Source organism: Siphateles boraxobius, unplaced genomic scaffold (assembly GCF_051911475.1).
Source record: "Siphateles boraxobius isolate OS27281-9 unplaced genomic scaffold, OSU_SipBor_1 8, whole genome shotgun sequence".
NCBI classification, from domain to species: Eukaryota; Metazoa; Chordata; class Actinopteri; order Cypriniformes; family Leuciscidae; genus Siphateles; species Siphateles boraxobius.
Window position 1 is genome coordinate 22,596,608 of NW_027509208.1, and position 27,145 is coordinate 22,623,752.

Sequence of the window (27,145 nt, forward strand, 5' to 3'; positions counted from 1 at the left end):
TCGCTCTCTCGCTGTCTCTCGCTCTCTCGCTCTCTCGCTGTCTCTCGCTCTCTCTCATCATCCTTATCCTTATCATAAGGCCTCTGTCCTCCAAGCTACGTCTTCGGCTAAGTTGTTAGGCTCTCTGTGAGCCTATTTAGTCAGTGTTCTTGAACTAGAGCATTGTTATAGGTCTCCTCTCACTATAGAGAGTCATACTATTAGAGGCTTCCACTCCTTTGACCTCTGTCCATTATTGTGTCAGACTACTAGCCCTGTTATGTAGCTTCCTTTACAGGCATAGGACGTAGTGTATTCTTCCTATGAGCACAGCCATAGGCGAAGTGGCTAGTCTTTCTTTGAGCCTCCTTGGCTACTGCGGGCGTTTGCTAGGCCTCCTCTTGCTAGAGAGTTATCTTATTGAGGCCTCCGCTCCCTTGAGCTCTGCTAGGGCAGCAATTGTGAGTGGTAGGCCCTTTGTGAGCCTCCTTGGCTACTGACCCTAGTGTGGAGTGTTGCTAGGCCTCCTCTCATGGTGAGAGTAGTTGTATTGAGGCCTCCACTCAGCGGAGCTCCGAGGGCCAGTTAGACTGAGTTTACAGCTCCTTTTTTAGGTTTCTCGGTACTTTCTTTTGTTTGGGTTAGAGCATTGCTAGGCCTCTTGTTTGAGGACTCCTGCCTTCGGGGCTGTCTGAACAGAAGTTCTGAGTTTTAGGCTCTCTGTGAGCCTCCTTGCACACTGGCCTGAATATGAGCGTAATTAGGCTTCCTCTCTTTAGAGTCATCCTGTTGAGGCCTCCGTTCTTGAAAAGCTCCGGTCTATGACTATTTTCCCTTTAAGATACCAAGCTCTTGAGCTTGCCTGTGAGGAGCCTAGTAGCTCAGGATCTGGCCGCAGGGAATTGATCACGTTGCTGGTGTGCACCTTAGGGATGAGGAAACCTTTGAGTCTTTGACTTCGGTCAGCCAATAGGGCACTCATCCCTTCAGCATGTTAACCATACCCTTACGAAAAAGAAGTACACTTCAAGTTCATTTTATGAAGTATACTTAAGTAATGTTCAAATATATTTTTAAGTATACTTTATGTAGTAAGTATACTAATATCAATGTGTACTTGTAGTAAACTTGTAAGTGTACTATTTCAATACTGCTTGGGACTAAATTGGCCCACTTTTAGTATATAAAAGTATACGTTTATGTGTACTATAAGTGTAACAGTAGTAAACTTTAAGTACACTGCTATGTTTCTCATTTGTAATGCATCTGTACTACGAGTGAACTTACAAGTATACTAGTAGTTTACTATTTTAATACAAGTACATGTTTTAGTTTATGAAAATTAACACTGAAGTGTACTCTCGGTAAACTATTAATTTAGTAGTTTATACTGCAAGTATACTTGTAAGTTTTCTTAAAGTGAATACAACATTATGCTTATAGTTTACTATTTATATATTATTTTTGCATTTGCAGTATATAGTTAAAATGTAGATATTTTTATACTTGAAAAATACCTTCAACAGCACTTTAATTTTAAAACATTTTATTAGCTTCAGGCATCCTTTTTTTATCAACACTTGAATGTCAGTTAGGTTCATAAAACAAGGCAACATTTTAAACAAAAAAGTTGTGAAAATCACATTTTTTTTCAAAGACTAACATTACGCCATGATCAGATTCAGAACGATGATCAAAACACAGATGGAGTAGATTGACTCCAACACCCCCAAAGCTTCACAGTCGTTTTTTCTTCATGGGTTACACTTCATTTCATTTGGAAACATTAAGCAGTTTTGATTTACATGCTGTTTAATGTTTGATGATGACGTTATTTTACATTTGCGTGAGCAATCTTCTATCACTTGTTTCAGCTTCTTCTTCTCCTGTGTCTGGAGATTCTGTACTAGAAGATGTGTCCTAGCGCCCCTACTGTATAACAGTGAAAATATGGATAGCTGGAAAAATTCAGTCAATGGTGGGGAAAGAGTAAAGTAGAATTAAAGTAAATATCTATGCAGGCCTACACTACCATACAAGCCTACACAAATTCAGATACTCAGAATTAGAAACATTTCTGTTTTATATCAATATTCTAATCAATATTTTCAAAATGTAAGTTTAAGACGGTATATGAAAAACTATGTAAAAAAAAGTATATTTAGGCTACTCGATCAAAAGAGTTAACACAACTACAAGCCAAGTATACTTTGAATACCTGAATCTTTTGATCGAGATATACTTAAAAGTATACTTGAGTACAAGTACAGGCCATATATACTTGGACTTTTCTCTCAGTATAAGTCAAGTCCACTTAAGTGTAATTTTAAGTATATTTCTGAGAAGTATATAAAGTATTTTTCTGAGAAGTACATAAAGTATATTTCTGAGAAGTATATGAAATGTAGACGGAAAGTATACTTTCTTATTTTTTGTTTAAAAGAAGTGTATATTCGTTACACACTCACAACAGTTCATTCATACAGGAATAAATTAAAAGCACTTCCCTCCCTCAGGGTGAAGAAGACCCATCCATATAGGGCAGTTAGTGCAGGCAACCTCCGTATTCACAGCCGCCACCAAACTGCACGCTGGGCGGTGTTTACAGCTCAAGTTCCTTCGAGTCCGTTTGATGTTCGCGTCATAGTAGGCTACTTTGCTGAGTCTCAGTGGAATGTGGGTGACAGTCAAGTAATCTTCCGAGGTAATTGGTGACACTCTAATAATTTCCCCCCCTCTAACTATCCTCTCTCGCCCCCAAGGCAGCTAACTACCCAACTATCTTCATCTCCGGAGGACCTATTGTCCCCGAGAGACAGACAAGACGCTCTCCACAGGTCACCACCCCAGAGAGTCTCTCGCTTGCCCCACACCTCTCTTTTAAAGTCCCCTTTGTGTCCGTCCACAGGTGAATGCCATCACAGCAGTCACGTGATCGCCCAATGACGACACACTACAGAAGAATACTAATAGAACACTTGAGTAAACTTCTTTTTCGTAAGGGTAGCACACTCTTTCGAAAGGGAACGTCTGAGGTTACGCATGTGACCATGGTTTCCTGAGAAGGGGAATACACAAATCTCCTTCAGGCAAGAAGTGGGTGACGTTTTTCACAGGTGCCCTTTTATACTCAGAGTAGTGTATACACAAACATTTAAAAAGTATGGAATTAATGTTTTTTTTAAGAAGTCTCTTCTGCTCACCAAGGCTGAATTTATTGATCAAAAATACAGTAAAAATGGTAAATATTATACCGTTTTATATTTTAAATTGTAAAATATATTAATATTTTAACATGTAATGGCAAAGCTAAATTTTCAGCATCATTACGCCAGTCTTCAGAGTCAAATTATCCAACAGAAATCATTCTAAAATGATGATTTGTGATCAAGAAACATTTCTTCTAATAAGTTGAAAAGAACAGCATTTATTTGAAAGAGAAATCTTTTCTAACATTATGAATGTCTTTACAGTCACTTTTGATCAATTTAATGCACTTTTGCTGAATAAAATGATCAATAAGTTCTGAATGTTAGTAGCTAATTTTTATAAAAAATGTATAGCTCCATAATGTATTAAAAATCTTATTGAAGTGAATAATATTGACAGTGATGCTTAATGACATTGAGCTATAACAAACTGTACAAACAAAATACATACACAAATATTAAATATTTAATCATTATTCACCAAACGGAACAACCTACAACACGCTAATCGCTGCGTACACAAACCTAGAATAAAAAAAAAGTAACATACAAATGTAATAAGAATGTTGATCCAGATTTAGTAATATCAAAACTGACCTGAGAGAGTGAATCAATTAAGTCATCAGAAACTGATACTCAGTGACATAAATGCCTTCAATTGTTGATGTAATTCTGCTTTCTGGCCTGAAGGGGGAGTAAAAGCCACTATTATACTAGAGTAAATAAATATTCAATTGGCTTAGACATGTTACAAAGAGCATTTGCTGTAGAACAATTTAATAAAACAACGCAAGTGACACTTTGAGAGTGATTCCTGTGGAAAATGTGGCTTTCCCATTGTTTATGCAAAAACTCTTGATAAAGTTTTTTTTAGATAGTTTTTCTTTTTTAACTGGCTGAATGCAGGATCAAGTCTAACCACAAATCACTAACATGTGTGCTGAAAAACAGTTTTTGTTTTTTGGAAAACAGATTTTTAGGCATTCTTGCTGGGCAGTTTCTAGTTCAGTCGGTACTTTCCCAGTTATAAATAGATCGCCTCTGAGAGTAAAGAATTAAAGCAGAGATCATAAAAGGGTTTAATTTTTCCATTTTAGGAGTTCAAAGGCTCTCTGGATAAACTTGTGTCTTTGTTTCAGAGTCTGGCAAAGTTCAGCTTATTTCAATGTTATTTCAAATCCATTGTGAATTAATTTTGTGGCCTGCAGATGCGGTAAAATGAGGATCCTAAAACGCTTTGAGCGTGGTCTTGAGTTGTAATGTTTCAGCAACAGATATCCGGTCATGATAAAAGCTCAAGCCCGTCAGAAGCTCGATGTCTCTGATTCGAGCCACATGAAGCTGAACCCAGTCCTGGAGCCATGAGTAGTCTGTGCCATTCTGGAGAAATAAACGGTAAAACAAAAAAGAAAGTGTACAACATAATGTAAAGTGTACTGCCGTATGTACTGACAAGCTTTTATGGTCAACTAAATATACTTTGTCATTTCTTCTAAAACATGTAAGTCAAGTATTTAAATTATAATTTAAATATATATTTATATATCAAGTACTTTACATGTGTATTAGTGCTCACTAGTGGATATTAAAATGACTCTTGAGTGTCTCAGGTTCACATGAATGCAACATGAAAGCTTGACAGTTAACAAGTTACCTAACAAGCAAGTTACTCAACTACTTTCTCAGTACAATCTTATGGTTGCTGTGGTTAAAATCATGAATGGCTGATTACATACATGACAAGTTTCCAGATGATCAGGTCGATGACGAAAAATGAAAGACACAGCATCTAGAGGGCCGTCACAATCTCGGATGGCAAATGACGAGTTCTTACAACTTGTAAGAATCACAAAGAAATGCGTAGGGATGGGCGGCCCGTTCCTGAAAGCAGAAGAGAATCATCTCGATGAAGAAAGTTTGAAAGAATTCAATACTTTTATACAGGAGGGATGCAATAAATTGATCAAAAGCCGAAGTAAAGTCATTTATAATGTTACAAATAAATAAATAGACTTTTTATTCATCAAAGAACCCTGAAAATTATATACACTGCTTAGCATAAGTGAACACACCCATGCTAAAGTTGACTAAAAAGAGGAATAAAAAAAAAAAATCATCTTTTGGAAATTGATCTTAATGCCTTAATTTAAAAAATGAGAAAAAATCCAACCTTTAAGGACACCCATTTTCTTTGTGAATGAATAATGTATCGTAAATAAATAAATGTTCTTCCTTAAAATACAGGGTGCATAAGTCAGGACACCCCTATGTTAAATTTCCATAGAGGCAGGTACATTTTTTATTTTTAGAGGCCAGTTATTTCATGGATCCAGTATACTATGCATCCTTTTTATTCACAAATTTATTTGACATTTATTCATTCACAAAGAAAATTGGTGTCCTTAAAGGTTGGATTTTTCCTCATTTTTTAAATTAAGGAATTAAGATCAATTTCCAAAAGATGATTTTTTATTCCTCTAAGTCAACTTTAGCATGGGTGTGTTCACTTACGCTGAGCACAGTATCACGCCATTCACAAAAATATTATGCAGCAATTCAAATTCAAAATTAATAACGACAAGAGCACCAAATCAACTATGATCACAGGAATAAATGTAATTTTAAAATACATTCAAACAGAAAACTGTTATTAAAAATGTTTCACAATAATACTGTATTTTTGTTTACTTTTGTGAAAGAGTGGTAGGATGTATTTGTGTACTCTGTTCAGCTAGTATAATTATATTTCACACTCCATTGATACTGGTTAATTTTGCAAACTTACGGTGTTCCTTTGTTCATTAAGTCATAGTTCCCATCATAGTCGTTATCAAATATTGGCCCGCTCACAACATTTACACCGTTCAGCTCTTGTGAATACTTCACCATCAGTACATTGTGGAAGTGATTCCAAATATCTGTTACAAAGACATTAGAGAAGAACAACAGTGACAATCAACAGACATGAAAGTTTGGGGTTTATGTGACAAGAAATCATATGATATCAGAAAATGATATCCAATAAAGTGATAATTGTGCTGTCTATAATTCTGTTTATGCTTATAGTGGTCACGACATGATTTTTTTTTAATTCACAGTTTTTTCTTTAATATATGATGAGTTTTAATTGGCGGCTCATTTAAGACTTAACTGATGTTAGCCAATCATAACAGGGGCTGTTTAAGTGACTGAATGTAAGTGGGCGGGGCCTATGGTGCGATGATGTAAAACTATTTGTCGATGTCTTGCGCTGGAGGCGGGCACATGCAAATGTATTTGCCCATGTGACATCACAGATCCCACAATATCAAAATGAGCCATTTTTGGAGCTTTATTTTATTTTTTAAATGCTTTGTTTATAACCAGGAGGACATTTTAAGTTATGAAACTTACAGGCTATTTTATGGGACAAAGACTTCGCATATGTCAAAAGATTTGCCAATTTATATGTCAAAAGATTTGCAAATGTTGCCTCTTATCCATCCTCGGGCCATTCCGTCCTGATCCGGCCCAGCCGGTACAGATATGGTTTCACTTTACCAATGTAGGGCTGATAATGGAGCCCTTTGGAATCTAATACAAATGCATCAGTCATAGCCTTGGCAACGCAAGAGTTTACAGATGATATTATATGTAAATAGTGACCATGTTGATCAGATATATCTTTCAATTTTATTATTAAAATGTCATGACTCCTTTAATAACACTGATATGTTTCTAACTTCAGAAAGGCACAAATGAAGCATTTTAACTGATTGAAACCAAACATGTTATTGCAAAAGAGCCACAAAGGAATGGTGGGAAAAAAGAATGAACCGTGTTTACTCGGGTTCTTTTGTATAATATGCTTATGATAAAAGCATAAACTATAAACGTTTGTAATCAAGCCAATCACTGATAACAGATAAATGTGTAATGAAATACTGGTGCAACTAAAGGACAAACCACACACACATTCTGATGTTAATGTTCACATTATCACTCTGTATATGCACTAAAGTACATGAATACTACTTAGTCTATCAGACGAATGGTTTCGAATGGAGTGCAGATGATGTTCTACATGAACGTCATTTTGGAGGAGTTAATGCGGGAATAAACTTGGTAATCTTCACTCTAAATGATCTAAACACTTGCACAACACAGAATGAAGAAAGAGTTTACCATACAGAGGCGTTGCAGTTACCACTGATGAGACTGAGGTTAAAGCAGAACATCAATTCACTTGGCATATTATTGTGTAAATGACTCAATACTGTCTATAAACACAGCATTATGACTTGAGGATTACCTGGATTAAAGCTACTACGCAATTTAAACTTGTAGAAATTAAAGCGTAAATATCAAGGTTATAAAATTAAGTAAACCTAACCTACTAAACTTTCTGATACTGGTGTTCCCATCATGCACTGGGGAGTGAATAAGTAATAAAGTTGCATTTTCATTGTTTTCCATCTGTATTTACACTGTTTTGTCATTGCTTTTGTTGTTAGGTTTAGTAACTTGCTGTTTTGTGACATCTGGATTCAGCAGGTGGTTTGTGAGTTGATAAAAAGATAATCAATAAATGGAATGTTAAATTATTTTAAATGTGGCTGCAGAATTAATCGACAATCTAAGTAAAGCATACACTAAAACACACAAAGTAAAGCATATACTTTAAAAGCATGGCTTAATTCAGTGTTATATTGTTTGAGTAAATGTACAAAAGAGTATTGCAAAGTAAACTTCAACTAATTAGAAATTACTCAACTTTTTTATATCAATTTAACTGGCAAAGTTAGTTACTTATTTTCTTTGTTAATTTTACTTAACTTAGTTAAGTAGATGTTACTTCATTCAATACGTAAACTACTTAAAAAAAACTGTCTGCCAAAACTTGCAAAAGAAAAATTAAGTACATTTACTTAGTTTCTTTTTAGTATATGAGAAGCCCATTTTAGATGAGAAGCCCATTTTAAATGCGTCTAAAGTGTGTGTCTAAAATGTGTCCACTCAAACAGCTGATCCTGGTACAGAAAGATTCAGAAAACCAACCAATAAGTAAATAAAATGCCTAAAAAACTAAAATGACACTTGATAGTACATCAATAAAATAACCTTTAAACACATGACATATAAGATCATATATATGAAATCTCACTGAGAAGCCAGTGTTATGTTTGTCAGTCACACAAACTGGACACAGCATCTCTGCTGAGAAAACCGCAGCTCTCTGGATGCTCTTTTGAACAATCCTAGGTGTTTTTTGGCAGGTCACCTGCTCCTGTGGCACTCTTTTCTGTGATTCTGGTATAAATGGCCTCAATTCAGCTGTGATCAACTGATTCTAACATAGAACAGCTTTAGGTGGCATTTACCTTTCCAGGGAGTGTTGAATATCTTCTTAAATATAAAAAGCACATCTTTTCAAAAGTCTATTTTGGTTCAAATGCGTTTTTACAATAATAGATACAGTTAGTAGGCTTGAATACTTTATAGCACTGTAGATCATGTTTTACACCCATGCAAATGTACACAAAACAGTTTTATTGTCTTGCATTACAGGAACCTTGACGTATTAAAGCATATTATTATTTTATTTGCTTGAAGTGAATGTGTATCATTCAAAAGTGTAAATCTTCACAGGTGTCGTCATGTTTTAGACACATTTCTAGTGTCATTCTATTACACTTTTCCAAATAGAAAGTTGGCAATTCTTATTTTATGAGTTGGAATGCAGAATAATAGCTGTTTGAGTAAAACAGGAAACATGTTTATTGACATCTGGCAGCCATCTGAATTCAAAGTTCAAAATGTTCCGATGATTATTGACAACGGCACTCCAGACCCATTATTCTTTGTTTATGTTGGCGTCAATGGCTGTGCGTCCAATACAATATTTTAGAAGAAAAATAATAAATAGATAATGATGACTAAAACAATAGGGTTCCCAGCAGTCCAAGCTTGAATCATTAAAACCTACAGAACAATCAACCATAAGGTTCGCTAAGAGTAGAATTGGAACTTTTTTATTCCAGCATGCCAATAACTTTTAATTTACACAAGTACTGAGTGTGTGTTATGCTATAAGCTGAATATAAAACACGGCGTACCTTTGAAGGCTGGAAACATGGGCACCATGTTGCTTGTAATGAAGGAGTCTGGCTCAGTTCCCATAGGACTGAAGTCTGAGGAAGAAAGATAATCAGACATTAGTACAGTAAACACAACAGCTCTTTCATCACACAGACTTTCAGGACACTTGAGAATTGAGAGGTTAAATATTTTTGTAAAATGCCCACTAAACTATATAAACTAAACCTTTTGGGTCAGTAAGATTTTAGTTTTGAAAGATATTAATACTTTTATTCAGCAAGGATGCATTAAATTGATCAAAAGTGACAGCAAAGACTGCTACATTGTTACACAAGACTTCAATTTTAAATAAAGGCTGTTTGTATTTATCAGTGTCCTGTAACAAACAAACTATGCGTCACCGTTTCCACAAAAATAAGCAGCAGCACAACTGTTTTCAACATTGATAATAAGAAAATTTCCTTAGAATGATAATAAAATTTTAATAATATTTCACAATATATATATATATATATAATTATATAAATCGATTAATCATGATCAATCGCATCTAACATAAATGTTTGTGTATGTATGCATGTATTGCATATTGCATGTATGCAAATTTAATTTTAACACAGCCATAAATAATAAAGAATATCACTTATAGCTCTAATTGAATTATCAGTAGAGGGCAGAAAGTGAAATGAATTGTGAGCTTTGTTTAAAGATCTTAAAGTAAATATAGATATCTTGTTGGACTCACTGGGCGGATGCAGGAGGCCAAAGGTCAGAGTGGAACTGTTCTTGTAGAATGAGCAGGACTGTCTCGCACTGGCCTGAACTCGCACATCTGCATGCATACATGTGTCTGCTGAGGGACGCACGCTAACCTTGGATTGACAAAGACAGAAAGAAAATCAGAATTAAGATGAAAGAGTGCTTACTTAACCATTAAAACACTCATCAAGTGTATGACGCAAATCTTGACCATTAAAACATTCATCAAGTGTATGACGCAAATCTTGACAGAAACATAAGTGAAAATAGTCAGTGCTATTTAGTAAATAGACATTTCCACACATTTACATCTGAAAACTCTTTCAAGTCTCATGAGAAAAGCCAGTTTGCCTCATGTTGAAGCAACACATCTCTAATCTTGGTTTAATAGTCTTAAATTGTGCTAGATACTTATAATAAAGACAGTTTAGACAGCTTTACATCTCAAATGAGAGTACTTAAATAAAAATACAAGCTTAACATTTCAGCTTCCAAAACAGTATGATTTGGTAATATTTCATGAGTCATGCTTGTGTGTAAAGTTACTGCCATACATCAACAACAAAACATTTATTGCAAGATCAAGCCTGAACTCACAGATTTGAGATGCCATTTCACAATCTCATATTGTGGCTTGCAGTCGGTTTATGAGTCAAGAGAGCCAGAAGATACTATGAATATGTTTGAATTTAATTAACCTAAAATGTAACTTTTAGTATCAGTTATTCACCCTTATGACATTCCAAATCTGTATGAATTAATTTTTCCCATGGAACATAAAAGAAGAATATCCTGGTTATTCCCTGGATGACTAGCGCAGTCAAGCTCCATAAAGACAAAAACACCATACACATCGATTGAAACACTCAGTAACTTTGTCTGCTGACTAAATTCCTGTTTAGTTAACTTTTAACAAATTCAAATTCTGTCTGTTTCTCACACAAAGCTATCATATGGTGTCAGAAAACTTGGAATTTAGTGCACAAGCCCTTTTGGATAACATTTATGGTACTTGAAGCCCATCGTACACTTTGGTTTTTATGTGTTCACTAGGATATATGTACAGTGCACGTGACGTACAGTAAATTTAAATGTGTACTGTATGCGCTCATCTTGAACATGTGCCCTAAATTTTTTTCGCACGAATTAGTTTGTCCACAAGGCGGCAACATTGTCCCAGCCTCTCGTTTCACAGTCGAAAAAGAAAAAGATGAAACGGAATAAAAATAAACTCAGGCTGTGATGAAGTCCATTTTTTGTGCCCTTCCCTTGCTAACTTCCCACGTCTTGTTCACTCGGATGTGCGTCATTGCTTACGTTGCACTAGTGCCCACTACTGGCGGAACCCTCGAAACGTGTTTAAATGAGACGCCCTCAGCCTTTGATCAATTGGAATCCAATATTGAGTTGGTTTATTATTTATGCAGGTCCTTCTCAAAAAATTAGCATATTATGATAAAGTTCATTATTTTCCATAATGTAATGATAAAAATTAAACTTTCATATATTTTAGATTCATTGCACACCAACTGAAATATTTCAGGTCTTTTATTGTTTTAAAACTGATGATTTTGGCATACAGCTCATGAAAACCCAAAATTCCTATCTCAAAAAATTAGCATATCATGAAAAGGGTCTCTAAACGAGCTATTAACCTAATCATCTGAATCAACTAATTAATTCTAAACACCTGCAAAAGATTCCTGAGGCTTTTAAAAACTCCCAGCCTGTTTCATTACTCAAAACCGCAATCACGGGTAAGACTGCCGACCTGACTGCTGTCCAGAAGGCCATCATTGACACCCTCAAGCAAGAGGGTAAGACACAGAAAGAAATTTCTGAACAAATAGGCTGTTCCCAGAGTGCTGTATCAAGGCACCTCAGTGGGAAGTCTGTGGGAAGGAAAAAGTGTGGCAAAAAACGCTGCACAACGAGAAGAGGTGACCGGACCCTGAGGAAGATTGTGGAGAAGGACCGATTCCAGACCTTGGGGGACCTGCGGAAGCAGTGGACTGAGTCTGGAGTAGAAACATCCAGAGCCACTGTGCACAGGCGTGTGCAGGAAATGGGCTACAGGTGCCGCATTCCCCAGGTCAAGCCACTTTTGAACCAGAAACAGCGGCAGAAGTGCCTGACCTGGGCTACAGAGAAGCAGCACTGGACTGTTGCTCAGTGGTCCAAAGTACTTTTTTCAGATGAAAGCCAATTTTGCATGTCATTCGGAAATCAAGGTGCCAGAGTCTGGAGGAAGACTGGGGAGAAGGAAATGCCAAAATGCCTGAAGTCCAGTGTCAAGTACCCACAGTCAGTGATGGTCTGGGGTGCCATGTCAGCTGCTGGTGTTAGTCCACAGTGTTTTATCAAGGGCAGGGTCAATGCAGCTAGCTATCAGGAGATTTTGGAGCACTTCATGCTTCCATCTGCTGAAAAGCTTTACGGAGATGAAGATTTCATTTTTCAGCAGGACCTGGCACCTGCTCACAGTGCCAAAACCACTGGTAAATGGTTTACTGACCATGGTATTACTGTGCTCAATTGGCCTGCCAACTCTCCTGACCTGAACCCCATAGAGAATCTGTGGGATATTGTGAAGAGAAAGTTGAGAGACTCAAGACCCAACACTCTGGATGAGCTTAAGGCCGCTATCGAAGCATCCTGAGCCTCCATAACACCTCAGCAGTGCCACAGGCTGATTGCCTCCATGCCACGCCGCATTGAAGCAGTCATTTCTGCAAAAGGATTCCCGACCAAGTATTGAGTGCATAACTGAACATAATTATTTGAAGGTTGACTTTTTTTGTATTAAAAACACTGATTTTATTGTTCGGATGAAATATGCTATTTTTTTGAGATAGGAATTTTGGGTTTTCATGAGCTGTATGCCAAAATCATCAGCATTAAAACAATAAAAGACCTGAAATATGTCAGTTGGTGTGCAATGAATCTAAAATATATGAAAGTTTAATTTTAATCATTAAATTATGGGAAATAATTAACTTTATCACAATATGCTAATTTTTTGAGAAGGACCTGTATATACACATTTCCTTATAGATTTGTTTACGCACCATTCTAAAGACCTGTATGTATGCTTGGGCTGTTGGAAAAATATATATAAAAAAATTACACAAATGAAAATGATAACAACACAGTAAACTATAACTGTGTAAATAACAGTCAGCTTAAGATAGCTACTAGTATTATGTGGTTAAATATCAAAATAGCTCCAGTATCATACACTTGAGTTGTGTGGGGGAAAATTAAGCGTGATCTGCTGTGTGATGTCACAATCAGGGTGCATTGTGGTCTATGGACCTGTCTCAAGTGTACATGTTGAGTAGACTAGATCCCTCGGTCAAAATCCAGGGTTCGAGGGTTTATCCAAATAACCTTCCCTCGTCCACTTGACGAAGTTGAACGCACTTCAAAATGGTGTCAGAGATTCCCCCGAGAAAAAATGCTCAGGGAAGTTCGCGAGTGTTTGTCTAAACGAGATTGGTTCACTAGTTAGTCCAGTTATCCAATCACATCTTCTGCTGAGGTAAAGTCAGGTGAGTTTTTTTAATGAAATTAGGCGTGTTCAAGTTAAACTATTCTAGGCTTCTAACAGGCGAGATGAGGTATGTGCATACTTTGACAAATATTGCATCTAAAGCCCTTCATAAAGGATAAATACAAAGATGTTTTCATGAAGGAATAGAAAGACTTTTCACGTCTCACTCTTGCGTTACTTTGATGGCACACATGATCGTGACGCAGCAGTGGTGCCGATCAAAGTCAGACAAACCTTCTAACTAGAATGCATTGCGTTTGTCAGGCGCCAATCGGCCTGTGCTGTACTGTCTGTATTAAGTCAATTTTTATTCAGTAAATGTGTTTTTATCTTAGTTTATGCATATTTTTTTTAGAATTTATGCACATCTTGGGGTTTCCATCCAACATCCCAAAATTCACATGAAAATAGATGTATGAAAACATAGCTAACGTCAGTTCCAGCCAAAACACATTTCACAATTGTATTTCACATGAATTACAGTAACAAACACAAGAGCTGCATGAAGCTGAGAAAACAATTGATGATTCTGTTTGTCACTGTCCCATTGAGTGTGATGATGATGCCAGAGACTGAGATTTACTCAGCAGTCGGCCCACATAATGAGTAGCACATGCTCTGTGAGGTCAGAACATATGACAGACGGCCTCCCTCTCCTCCCTTCAGCATCACCATTAAACCTCTGTACATTTACACCGTCCTTTTACTACGGCATAACAAATTCCCTTGTGAAAAAGAAGCGTTTAATTGCACGTATAGTGTACTTCAAATCTTAAAAGTATATATATATTTTTAAAAACTGGTAGTACTTGCAGATAACATTAATGAAATAAGAGGGCCAAGGCTTAAGTGGCCTTGTATTTCATTAGAGTTAAAAGTAAACTAAATATCAAGTTAAAAGTTTTACTTTAATAAAATTCTTTAATTCTTTACTTAAAGAATATTTTAAATCATTACGTTTAAAAATTATTTTGTCATGCTTTAAATACGTACACGTATTTGAATGTGTTGACTAACATACAAAAGCACATGTAAAATACTTGATTATTTTAACCATGGTGTTATTCGATTAAAGTTAATGTATTTTAAATTTACTAAATAGCAAATGCAACATAACAAATGTATTTAAATGCATGACATATGTTTCAATAACAAATGATATTATATATTTTAGTAACCAAAATGCTTGTCTATAGAATATTCGGCAGTAAACTTAAACCATATTTCCATGATAATAGTAGCAATTATGAAATTAAATGCAAGTCCTTCTCAAATTTTAAACTTTAAAACATTCTCATGTATCAATTAACATGCAATTAAGTGTCATAAAAAATAAATGCATTCACTTCGCTCTAAAGTGTATTCTCTCGAAATATATTATTTTGTAATATTCTTAAAAGTATGCTAATGTGTACTTGTTTTCACAAATGTTTGAAGTTCAAGTCCTGTAATGAGTTGAAAAAGGGCGTAGTTCACTTAAATCCCATTAGAATAATTATCACAGAAAATATCAAACGAAAACCCCTGCTGTGTAAAATGAACTCGTGTGAGGCATCCTCTACAATAAACTTAACTTTAAAGACCACATCACAATTAAGCCATATCAGTCAGCATTGAGATCATCCGTATACTAATGTACTCCTAAAAGTTTACAAAATCAACTTTTAGCAGATAAACCTGTACACATTTAAATTTTACAGTCACTTGCTCGTCTTGCTCTCATGGGCGTATCCAAATCTTTGTCAAATAAGTAAGTGCGCTCTAATTATAATTACCACCTTTGACTAACAGTAGCAAGAAGCAATATGTACCAGCCTGTACAATTCATGTTTCAAATACGTCAAAGAAAAACCAGCTGGGCCTGTGGAGTGATAGTTGAGGCCGTAAAACTAATCTCACCGTTGCATTCAAAGCGTATGAAACCCAGAGGGGCATCAGGATGTCTCGGCTGTATCCACTGATGTACGCACTGTGCTGGAGTATACAGTGATCCGACTGGTCCTGAAGGACACGCGGGAGCCCGTAAGGCAGATGAACAGGCTTGACATTGCTGTCTAATAAAGAATTAAACAGAACGTTTTTCACTGTACAATTTTGTCACTAAAAACAGTGTCGATATGAACTATCATTTACTCACTTGAATTTGAGTTGATGAGACGCTGGTCCAGACGGTTCACCTGAAAAAGTTATAATAAGCAACAAAAACATAATTTTTTTTATTCATGTATATATATACACACACACACACACACACACACACACACGCACACACAAATGCAGACTTTGTGAGCTTTGGGTGTATCTGATCAAAAATACAGTAGAAAACAGTATTATGAAATTATTATGATCAATGTTGAAAATAGCTGGTTAATATTTTTGTGGACAAATATTTCATGATTCTTTGATGAATAGAAAGTTCAAAAGAACAGCATTCATTTAAAAAAAAAAAAAAAAAAAAAAAAAAAATATATATATATATATATATATATATATATATATATATATATATATATATATATATATACATATACATATATATATTTGTATAAATATTAGTATTTATGGTCACATTTTATTAATTTAATGTATCCAAGGGGAATAAAAGTATTAAATTCAATATAACATAAAATAACTGCCCCCAAATTTTGACCGGCAGTGTATACACTAAATCATTTGGAGTGGTTAAGCACAAGTGTACGGTGGCTGAGAGAGCTCAACATGCTGCAACTTAAGAAAACGCATGCAAATAGTAAAAAACGCATGCAAATAGAAAAAACGCATGCAAATAGTAAAAAACGCATGCATGTAGAAAAAAACATATGCAAATAGACAAAAAAAAAAAAAAAACACGTGCAAATTAAGAAAACATCTTCAGCAGTTTCACAACACACATGTGCTCCAAATACTCACAACACAACCAAATACAGAAACGCGCTGCAAACAATACAGACCACAACGGAAATGGGGAGTCCGGGGGAACAAAATAAGTGACGAACCGGACTAAATACGTAGCTAAATAACTGTTAACGGGATTCATTTCAGTATGGCTAATGTACCCCTTCATCCTACCCTAATCATAGACTAAACCATTCATCAGAAAACACACACAAATACATGTATACGATGTACTGTGTACTGTACACATGTATATATATTTCAATCACAACTAACCCTAACACCCATACACATAATATATTAATTGTGTATGTATATATGAATGCATGTGTATTTATGTAGGCCTTTATGTATTACACAAACACACATTTTGACAAATATGCATATATACACACATAACCCTAACCCATTTAAATAAATGAATTGAGTGTGTGTATGTATATATATATATATATATATATATATATATATATATATATATATACAGGTCCTTCTCAAAAAATTAGCATATTGTGATAAAGTTCATTATTTTCCATAATGTAATGATAAAAATTAAACTTTCATATATTTTAGATTCATTGCACACCAACTGAAATATTTCAGGTCTTTTATTGATTTAATACTGATGATTTTGGCATACAGCTCATGAAAACCCAAAATTCCTGTCTCAAAAAATTAGCATATTTCATCCGACCAATAAAAGAAGTGTTTTTAATACAACAAAAAAAAGTCAACCTTCAAATAATTATGTTCAGTTATGCACCCAATAGTCAATACTTGGTCGGGAATCCTTTTGCAGAAATGACTGCTTCAATGCGGCGTGGCATGGAGGCAATCAGCCTGTGGCACTGCTGAGGTGTTATGGAGGCCCAGGATGCTTCGATAGCGGCCTTAAGCTCATCCAGAGTGTTGGGTCTTGCGTCTCTCAACTTTCTCTTCTCAATATCCCACAGATTCTCTATGGGGTTCAGGTCAGGAGAGTTGGCAGGCCAATTGAGCACAGTTACCATGGTCAGTAAACCATTTACCAGTGGTTTTGGCACTGTGAGCAGGTGCCAGGTCGTGCTGAAAAATGAAATCTTCATCTCCATAAAGCTTTTCAGCAGATGGAAGCATGAAGTGCTCCAAAATCTCCTGATAGCTAGCTGCATTGACCCTGCCCTTGATAAAACACAGTGGACCAACACCAGCAGTTGACATGGCACCCCAGACCATCACTGACAGTGGGTACTTGACACTGGACTTCAGGCATTTTGGCATTTCCTTCTCCCCAGTCTTCCTCCAGACTCTGGCACCTTGATTTCCGAATGACATGCAAAACTGAGCAACAGTCCAGTGCTGCTTCTCTGTAGCCCAGGTCAGGCGCTTCTGCCGCTGTTTCTGGTTCAAAAGTGGCTTGACCTGGGGAATGCGGCACCTGTATCCCATTTCCTGCACACGCCTGTGCACGGTGGCTCTGGATGTTTCTACTCCAGACTCAGTCCACTGCTTCCGCAGGTCCCCCAAGGTCTGGAATCGGTCTTTCTCCACAATCTTCCTCAGGGTCCGGTCACCTCTTCTCGTTGGGCAGCGTTTTTTGTGCCACACTTTTTCCTTCCCACAGACTTCCCACTGAGGTGCCTTGATACAGCACTCTGGGAACAGCCTATTTTTTCAGAAATTTCTTTCTGTCTTACCCTCTTGCTTGAGGGTGTCAATGATGGCCTTCTGGACAGCAGTCAGGTCGCCAGTCTTACCCATGATTGCGGTTTTGAGTAATGAAACAGGCTGGGAGTTTTTAAAAGCCTCAAGAATCTTTTGCAGGTGTTTAGAGTTAATTAGTTGATTCAGATGATTAGGTTAATAGCTTGTTTAGAGACCCTTTTCATGATATGCTAATTTTTTGAGACCGGAACTTTGGGTTTTCATGAGCTGTATGCCAAAATCATCAGTATTAAAGCAATAAAAGACCTGAAATATTTCAGTTGGTGTGCAATGAATCTAAAATATATGAAAGTTTAATTTTTATCATTACATTATGGAAAATAATGAACTTTATCACAATATGCTAATTTTCTGAGAAGGACCTGTATATATATATATATATAAATAAAGTAACTTCATTCATTTACCAGGAGCGTACTTCAGAAACACTGAAAATGAATGGGGTTCAATGCTGGAACTATCAGTGTTTGGAACTATTGGCTGCTCCACGACACGCGTTACTTCCGCATTTGATTTAAAGCCTTCGCTTGGCCTTTGAAGGAAACTAGTCTTTGTCTAGAAAAAGTCTATAGAAGCATGCTCAAATGTCCTTAAATAAAGCATTGCAATCTATTAATAAAAGTGTTTCTGGATTAAAGTGTTCCTATTATGCTTTTTCGAATATTACCTTTCATGCATTGTAACATAGCTGTTTGTGAATGTAAAATGTCTGCAAAGTTTTAAAGATCAAAGTGCACAACAAATAAAAGTTATTTTCCCCTAAAAGAAAGAATCGATTCTGAACTGCCTAAACGAGTCGTCAGCAATTCCAGTCTCACTTCCAGTAACATACCTACGTAAGATTGTTAGAAATTTGCATAATGCCAGCTTGGTCTTTACTGGCTGCCTGCGAATGAGGTCTACTTTTCCCTCAAACACTGTAGATGTACCTTCATGCAGGAATTGACACAGAAAGAATTAGGCCATTGTTCGCATCACTGTTTATCAAGTGCTGATGAAGTAGGGTTCTGGAGCTGAAATTCAGATATGGTAATTCAAACATGCTCTTTAAGCAGTAGACCAATCACAACAGACTGGGCCATCTGACCAATCAGAGCAGAGTAGGCTCTCGGAAAGGAGTTTTAGAGGTTTAGAGAGACTGAATCCTCAAACAAACCGTTTTCAAACTCTTTGAGAAATGAGGTGATCCTGCAATCTATATTATGAGATAATTAACCTTGGATACATCTTGGATCAACCTATTGTAGGAAACCTCCAAAACAGAATTAGGAACCTTCAAAATTGCATAATGGGGGCACTAGGAGTACATCAATTTGCAGAATTATAAACAAAAGTTCCAAAAGAGGGTTTTCGTAGCAATGCCGTAGTAGAAGAACCATTTTTAGTTCCCCAAAGAACCTTCCAGTGAACAGTTCTTAAAAGAACCCTTTTTTTCTAAGTATGAAGAACATATTAATAATCTAAAAAAAACTTCTTCGACTATAAATAATTTTTTGTTCAATTGAAAGGTTCCATTAATGTAAAAGGTTCTTCATGGGACCATCAATGCCAATAAATAACCTTTATTTTTTAAGAGTGTACATGATACAGTACAGACTGAATAGGAAAACATCCCCCTTAAAAAATAGATAAACAAATGAATTTTGATGGTTTCATGATGTCCTGCTGTTCAGTGATGTCTGGATTGGTTTTCTTTTACCTTGTGTAGTTTTGTGCATGATTTTTGAGGACAAGGGTACATCATGCAATCTCTCCCTGTTGGAATCTGCATAATTTGACTTAAACTTAAGAGACAGATGAATTTGTATCAAACTACAATAGAGTTTGATTGGATACAAGGACATTAACAGCAAAAGATATGAGAAGCACTTGCTCCTTCTTTTTAAAAGATGGTACAGTAAGTCTATTTGTTTTGCAACCATAACCATGCACAATGAAATAGTTGCCTTTTAGTGTAGTCATTTAGCATTGTCTCTGCGACCCTGTAAGAACCAATCCAGATGAACATGTTTTACATAACGAATCACAGGATGAACAATGCAGAAGCCCTGAATAATATTTGTGATGCCCACCTCAGCCTCAGAGAGGGAGTCACAGGTGCAGCCCAGGGGGTCACGTGGGGTCCCGCTAACAGGGGTGCATGTGGATGGAGCCGAGCGCTCTGCGGGGTACACCGGCTGATGGGGGGGCTTCTTCAGCAGATGGTTTAAACTGCCATGGGTGCCATTATTGGGAGCAGGAGGAACACCCAGTAAATCTAAAGAGAAATAAACAGCTTTTTTTACTTAAGCTACTTGCAATACAGTGCAGAAATACGCTTACTGGGAGACAGCCAAGAATAGCCAATATGCTGTGTGGCACATGCTAAATGGGTTAATTTACCCAAAAATTAAAATGATGTCATGATTTACTCACCCTCATGTCGTTACAAACCAGTATGACTTAGTAAGTCTCCTTTGTGGATCACTTATAACAGAATGTTAGTAACTAAACAGTTTCGGTTCCCATTGACTTTCACTGTATGGACAAATAAATAAATAAATGCAATGAAAGTCAATTGGAACCGAAAATCTTTAGTTATTACCATTCTTTAATTTTGTTAATTTTTTTGTGTGTGTGTGTGTGTGTGTGTGTGTGTGTTCAGCTGAAGTGCATCCATGCATCCATGACTGGAACAGAGTAAATGATGACAGAATCTTCGTTTTGGGTTAATTACCAAGAAGCAGCATCCATCTACAACATCAGGGTTGCCAACTGTGGTTGCTTGGGTGGAGTGAGATTTTAATGACATTGGTTGAATCAATGATATGCCCCCATTTGAGGTTAAGGATGCAATAATTCTTTTTAATTTCATTTTAATGCAACTTACCCATTTACTTCAGCCTAATTTTAGATGCACGGTCCAAATTTAAGTGCTGTACACCCGCTGAATAATGTGTATAAAAGCCTCTTCAGAAGACTTTTTGAAAGTCTTGTGGGTTTGAAACGACATGAGGGTGAGTAATTAATGCCAGCATTTTCATTTTTGGATGAACTATCCCTTTAACTTTACCTATCATGTTTAATGGTTAGCTTGCAAACTAACATTAGGAGCTAATGTTAACAGCTAGCAAATTCTTACTGTCTAATTTGTTAAAAAAACTAAAATCACATTTATTTTGTAAGCTTTACATTGTATGATAGAGAAAGGCATAGTATATAGACCTACATGTTATATTATATAAAAAGTTTTGAAGGCAATACAAAGCAGAACAACAGTTTAAGGCTACTGAATTATATAGTATATATATAAGGAAAAACAAATGCACGACTTCAATTCAATTCAATTCAATTCTTCAAAACTTCAGTGAAACCAGACATTATGTAACAGTGTTGGGGAAGTTTTGAAATTAAATGAAAATTCACCCTATTTACAGGATCTAAATGCGTGTTATTGATCTCACTATGAAAAGTTAATCCATGCATGCGTTTCATTAAAAAAAACTGACCTGACTAAAAACATGATCATTTAAACTGTCTCGCCCAACATTTTATTTCTTTATTTATTTTTAAATGCATTACTCTCAGTACATCACAATACTGTCTTTACTTCTGTTGAAAAGGCACAATGAAACAGATCAATTTCCACTAAACACAAATAGAAACAATCATAATATTTTTAACTCAAAACATGGCTGGAAAGCGGCCTTAAACTAAATATTATATTATTGTTTTACATTTTGTTTATGAAATTATAGAGCCCCCTGAGGGTATATTTCCATCACCATGTCCCTGTAAGGGCTCCGTAGGAAATACACAAGTAAAGCTAGTAAAATATGTCACACTTGCAATCATGTTGTACTTAATGTTGGCGAGAGACTCAAGCAAAACTGGTGAATCAGTTTTTTAATGGGTTCATTAAGTGACTCACGAAAAAGAATATGACTTGCTTCGTATAAGAGAAAGTGGATATTGTAGGCGAGTGGTGTTGACATGTGAATTTGCACATACTTTGTCTTAAAGTATTGCTGAGTATTTTCTCTTTAAAACTGCAGTGAACAAAAGAAATATTTTCATACTCATATAACCACGTATACTAAATTAGGCAAGGGTGTAGAGTTACATTCAAGGTATTTTAAGGCATGAATAATTAGCTTTTTAGGAAAAAACATTTAAATATGTCATTTAGGTGATCAAAGATGAGTTTTAAGGGATGAAATGATTGACTAAAGGGGGGCTTTAAATATATTCTTTTAAAATATATTATAGGCCTACATAAAAAGTATTCATTTTAAAAGTATGCTAAAGTGTAATTTTTTGACAAGGACTATGCACAGTTCTAGTGTGCAAATTGCCAGAGAACTTTACTAGTGGCTATCCTGAGTGGGGATATCAAAGGCAGTGATTTATATGTTCCTTTCAAAAAAAAAAAAAGCTTTTGACTATTATATAGCTGTCAGAAATTCCTTTTGCCCCTTTATGGTGTGGTTACAGCATCTACTGCAGGGTCTAACTGAAACATGCTAACCAGCCAAACTTCAAACCATCAGGCAAACCCCAGTCCTGAGGGTCTCCAGGAGGAAGCTTGAGGAACAACAGCAACAACCTTCACAGCTCCATGATGAACCATAACCCTGCAATATCTGATGAACATGATAAAAGGATCTACATTCAAAAATTCATGATACCAAACAGAACTTACCGCATAGGAGGTTGTAGACTTCAATGTTCTCGAAGGGAGCCACAGTCGTCTTATAATGGATTCCAGGTCCATACCCGATAAAAATGGCCTGCAAACAGTAACATTTAGTAAATAAAAACACACTTAAAAGAAAAAAAAAACACTTGGAATTTGCAAACATTTAACCATTTGTATCTATCCATCCATCATCTTAAAAATTCTAAAATTACTTCCAACTTAAAGCCTTCAACCTTTAGGATTTGAAAACAACTTCAAAATTGGTATTTTTCTAACTGTATCTAGTTCATTAAAAAGTAGTTGGTTCTGAGAAAAGATTTGTCTGCAGATGCCACTTAAAATAAAGTGTGACTTGTGTCCAAGTACTATTCAGGGTCCTTGGAGATGTCAACAAAACACCCACAATAATAGTTCCAAAAACACAGACCACAGAATAAATAAAAGCACTTATTTTGATTTGCAGTCACAGAGAGACACTCATTCCACTCGCCTCTGGCTTAAACGCGGAACATTTGAGTGGTGGAAACTAGACTCTCATTTCTCATTTCCTTGACACTGAGTAACAAACATGAAAATGATCTTCATTCCTCCTAACAGGAGATTTCACGTTCACAAAGATAGCCTAAAGTAAAGGAAAAAAGCATCCCTGTGTTTGTGACAAGTCTGTGCAATTTACCTCAACCAGTTACCTCATAAGAGTAAGATGTTTTTGTAAGCCCTACCAGCTGCATTATACATTCCTAGACAACCACATAGACCAGGGGCACAGATGGCTAGAAGTACACCCACGTCACAGACATAAGCAAGACTCTGTCAAAGGTCCAAAAGTGTGTGTTTTAAACTGCAATCTGAACACCTTCAAGTTTGAAGGAACTAAGTGTGAATCTGGCACAATGGAGTTATTATCAATGGACAAGAGTTCATTTAAAGGGCATGTCTGGATTTTTCTCAGTTTTTGTGGAAAGACCCAGGGTATCAATCCTCTTCATGGGAATTTACCCAGATCCTATAATATGAATTCAGTATAATCCCCGTCTAAGTACTTGGTCTCCTAAACCTCATTAAATTCCATCACAGAAGCATTTGAACAGAGCCTCAAGCAAAACTGAAAATAGAAATGTGTTTTTGGTGTCTATGACAGATTTAAGCAACATTTGCCCTGGATTTAGGGGATAATGCTTAATTTTGTGGATGAGGGTTTATGTTGATGGTGTAGAAGCTAAAAGAGAAGAAAACGCTGGAGCAGTCAAAAGTAGTAATTGATAACTTATGGGGCAACTCTGTAAACCATTTTCTTCAAAAATAAATAAATGAAGAAAAAAATGCAGGGCACTGAGACTAAAGTAATAACTAATTACGGTAGTGTAATAGTATTTTAAAAAACTCAATTTTAAACATTAAAACATTTATTATTATACAATAATATTATATTATTCTTCCACAAGAACCAATGAGGTTCATTCTGGTGTTACGCAGCACGTTTGAGCTTCATTTGTGTTCTGAAGATGAATAAAAGTCTTAAGGGTTTGGAACGACATGAGTTATTAATGACAGAATTTTACATTTTAAACACACTTAAGTGCACATCTAAAAAAAAAATACTCTACAGTACATTTTAAATCATGTTTTGGGAAGGAAGACTTTTGAACTGCACGTTTCGACAAAATGGGTCAAGAAAATCTATTGGTAACATCAGATAAAATCATCAATATCTAGATGACTATGCTTGATATATTTTTTTTTTTTTTACTTGCATAATACAAGAGAAGTGCTTTGAATATGACAGTATTTTAAAAACCAACCTGCATGTTCTTGAACACATTATCTGAACCATGGAAGCCACCACTGCAGTATTTAATTTCACTCGGTTTTCTGTTGACCAAGATGGGAAAGAAAAATACTTTACAAAATACTTAAGTACATGCCAGCTTGAGTACTGATTAAGAAAAAAAAAATCTTTGGTAACACTTTATTTTGGTGGTCCACTTCTACTCAGTTTGCAACTACATGTAAAGTGCCAGTGATTAGAGTACTAGAAGACTGTCTGCTTAATATCTGCTAACACTTTATTTTGATGCTTCCTAGAAAGCATTCTACTGACTATAAGAAACTTTACAACTGCATGTCAACTTATTCTAATAACATAAACTTTAACCTAACAGTCTACAAATACTCAGAGTTAGTAGAATGCCTAAAGTGGCCTATCGAAATAAAGTGTAACCAAATTTTCAAAATGTCTTCAGTCAAATTGCACATTGATCAAAAACATTAAAAGGTTAAACACTTTTCCCCCAGAAAATTTACAAACGCATTAATACTTTGAGGATATTGATTTCCTTTATTATAGCACTCATTTTGACATGTCAAGCGTCAAACTCACAGTGCTGCTTGCCACTGCGGCTGCATGTAGAGATGTGCTCGCTCAATACGGATGCTATTTGCAAAGTGAAGGCGTTTGGGGAGGTGCTCCTTCAGGTACGGCCTCATCGGCTGATCAGGTTCTCTGCACTTCAAACAGAAAGAAGGAAAGAATAATGGTTTCAGCATGATAAAGTAGAAGATGTGGTCTATAAGTGAGGTGTGGGGATGATGACAGGCTCATACCGAAAGGTTCTTCACCAGACCTTCATAATCAACTGCCAGATGAATACAGGGAAAGAGAAGAGATGGATCGTTTGACTTGCAGTTAATGGACAAAACACTTTTTATAAATGAGTGTTTCTTCAACTATAGGCCCGCTTTTTACACTCTCTCATGATATTTACACTACCATTTATTTGGGGTCGGAAAATATGTTTTTGCTCATCAATTCTGTATTTATTTGATTAAAAATATTGTGAAATATTATTACAATTTAAAATAACTTTTCTATTTGAACATATTTTTAAATTTAATTTAATTTATTCCAAGATCATTCTGAAATCATTCTAATATTCTGCTCAAGAATCATTTATTATTATTAGCCATGTTGAAAACATATTCTGCTAAATAATTGTTGTGGAAAATGTGATATGTATTTTTTTCAGGATTCTTTCATTTAAAGGTGCAATGTGTAAAAATTTTGAGTATCTATTAACAGAAATGCAATATGACATCCATAACTATGTTTTCAGTGGTGTATAAAGAACTTACTTAATAAACCGTAATGTTTTTATTACCTTAGAATGAGACATTTTTATATCTACAAAACCGCGGGCACCCCCTTCTATGAAGGTCGACATATTGTGACGTCATGTTTCTACCGTAGCCAAACGCGAACGCTACAGCGCTACAGAGCGCGTTTCGTCACTACCTTGAAAGAGAAGCAGCAGAAAGCTAGAAGCTAGCCATAAACACCGTGAGTAGTGACTTTTCCCTTGTCAGTGGTGTAAAATATGTAGTTGGATTGTTTCATGTAACTTAGTTCTTCTCCCTCGCTGTGTTATGGCTTTGCTATGTGGGGATAAATGTGCTGGTTACGTTCGTGAGACAGCTGATTCGTACTCTTGTCATTGACCGTAAAACAGTAACGTTACAGGAATCACCAGCCCGTCGATCGCGGTCGACAAGTCGATCTTGGAAGAGTTTTCAAAATCAGAGAAAAAGAGCCTATTGTGTGTCGTAAATGGTGTCTAGGGGATGTGGAGGTGTGCGCACTGTTACAATCATGCCATTTTTGCCGCGCGCACCTTTGGGCTCATGCGGACGGGTCGAGTTTAAACAAGGCTTTACGCTTTAACCAGCTCAGCCACAGTAACAGCTCATATTGAGCCAGCTAAACTTTTTCTACCCTGTTAGAAAAAATATATAGTTGCATATAGTTTCATGTGGTTCTTCTCCCTCGCTGTATTATGGGTTTGCTATGTGGGGGGAAATGTGCTTTATACGTTTGTGAGACAATCAGCTGATTACTATTATTATATTATATATTAAGACCCTTGATGATAGCATTTTGTCGAGTTGGATCCTGAGATGACGGCCATGCTTTCCGGGCTGCTGCAAGCATCGGACTAGAGTGGAACCTTCCACCTTTTCCTGAGCGCTCGCTGCTAGACGATTGGTTTTTGGGTGCGGCCGCTGTCACCTGTCAGCGTCCATCCCAATACCTTTCTTCCCGGATGTGCATCAGGAGATCTCGAAATCCTCGAAGACCCCCATGTCTTCCAGCAATCCCTCGTTGATCTGCCTTTACTCCCCTCGACGGAGTCGCTGCCCATGGGTACACTGGGGTCCCCCCGGTTGAACGCTCTGTTGCGATGCTACTGTGTCCTCAGAGTAGGGCTGGACGATTTTGGCTAAAATCATAATCGC

The 27,145-nt window shown here is 36.3% G+C and overlaps 1 protein-coding gene across 1 annotated transcript in view; it reads right to left on the minus strand.

Moving 5' to 3' along the window:
• Positions 1-3,386: 3,386 nt before the first annotated feature.
• enpp1 (ectonucleotide pyrophosphatase/phosphodiesterase 1) overlaps positions 3,387-27,145 on the minus strand; it is a 64,941-nt gene continuing 41,182 nt past the window's right edge. The window contains exons 14-25 of the mRNA XM_077221072.1: positions 25,460-25,491; positions 25,236-25,363; positions 24,658-24,727; positions 22,859-22,946; positions 20,250-20,434; positions 15,716-15,755; positions 15,478-15,632; positions 10,012-10,138; positions 9,284-9,358; positions 5,974-6,106; positions 4,925-5,069; positions 3,387-4,568 (exon numbers count right to left, since the gene is read on the minus strand). Coding sequence (XP_077077187.1) covers positions 4,416-4,568; positions 4,925-5,069; positions 5,974-6,106; positions 9,284-9,358; positions 10,012-10,138; positions 15,478-15,632; positions 15,716-15,755; positions 20,250-20,434; positions 22,859-22,946; positions 24,658-24,727; positions 25,236-25,363; positions 25,460-25,491 — 1,331 coding nt within the window. The 3' untranslated portion in view covers positions 3,387-4,415. The remainder of the gene's footprint in view (positions 4,569-4,924; positions 5,070-5,973; positions 6,107-9,283; positions 9,359-10,011; positions 10,139-15,477; positions 15,633-15,715; positions 15,756-20,249; positions 20,435-22,858; positions 22,947-24,657; positions 24,728-25,235; positions 25,364-25,459; positions 25,492-27,145) is intronic.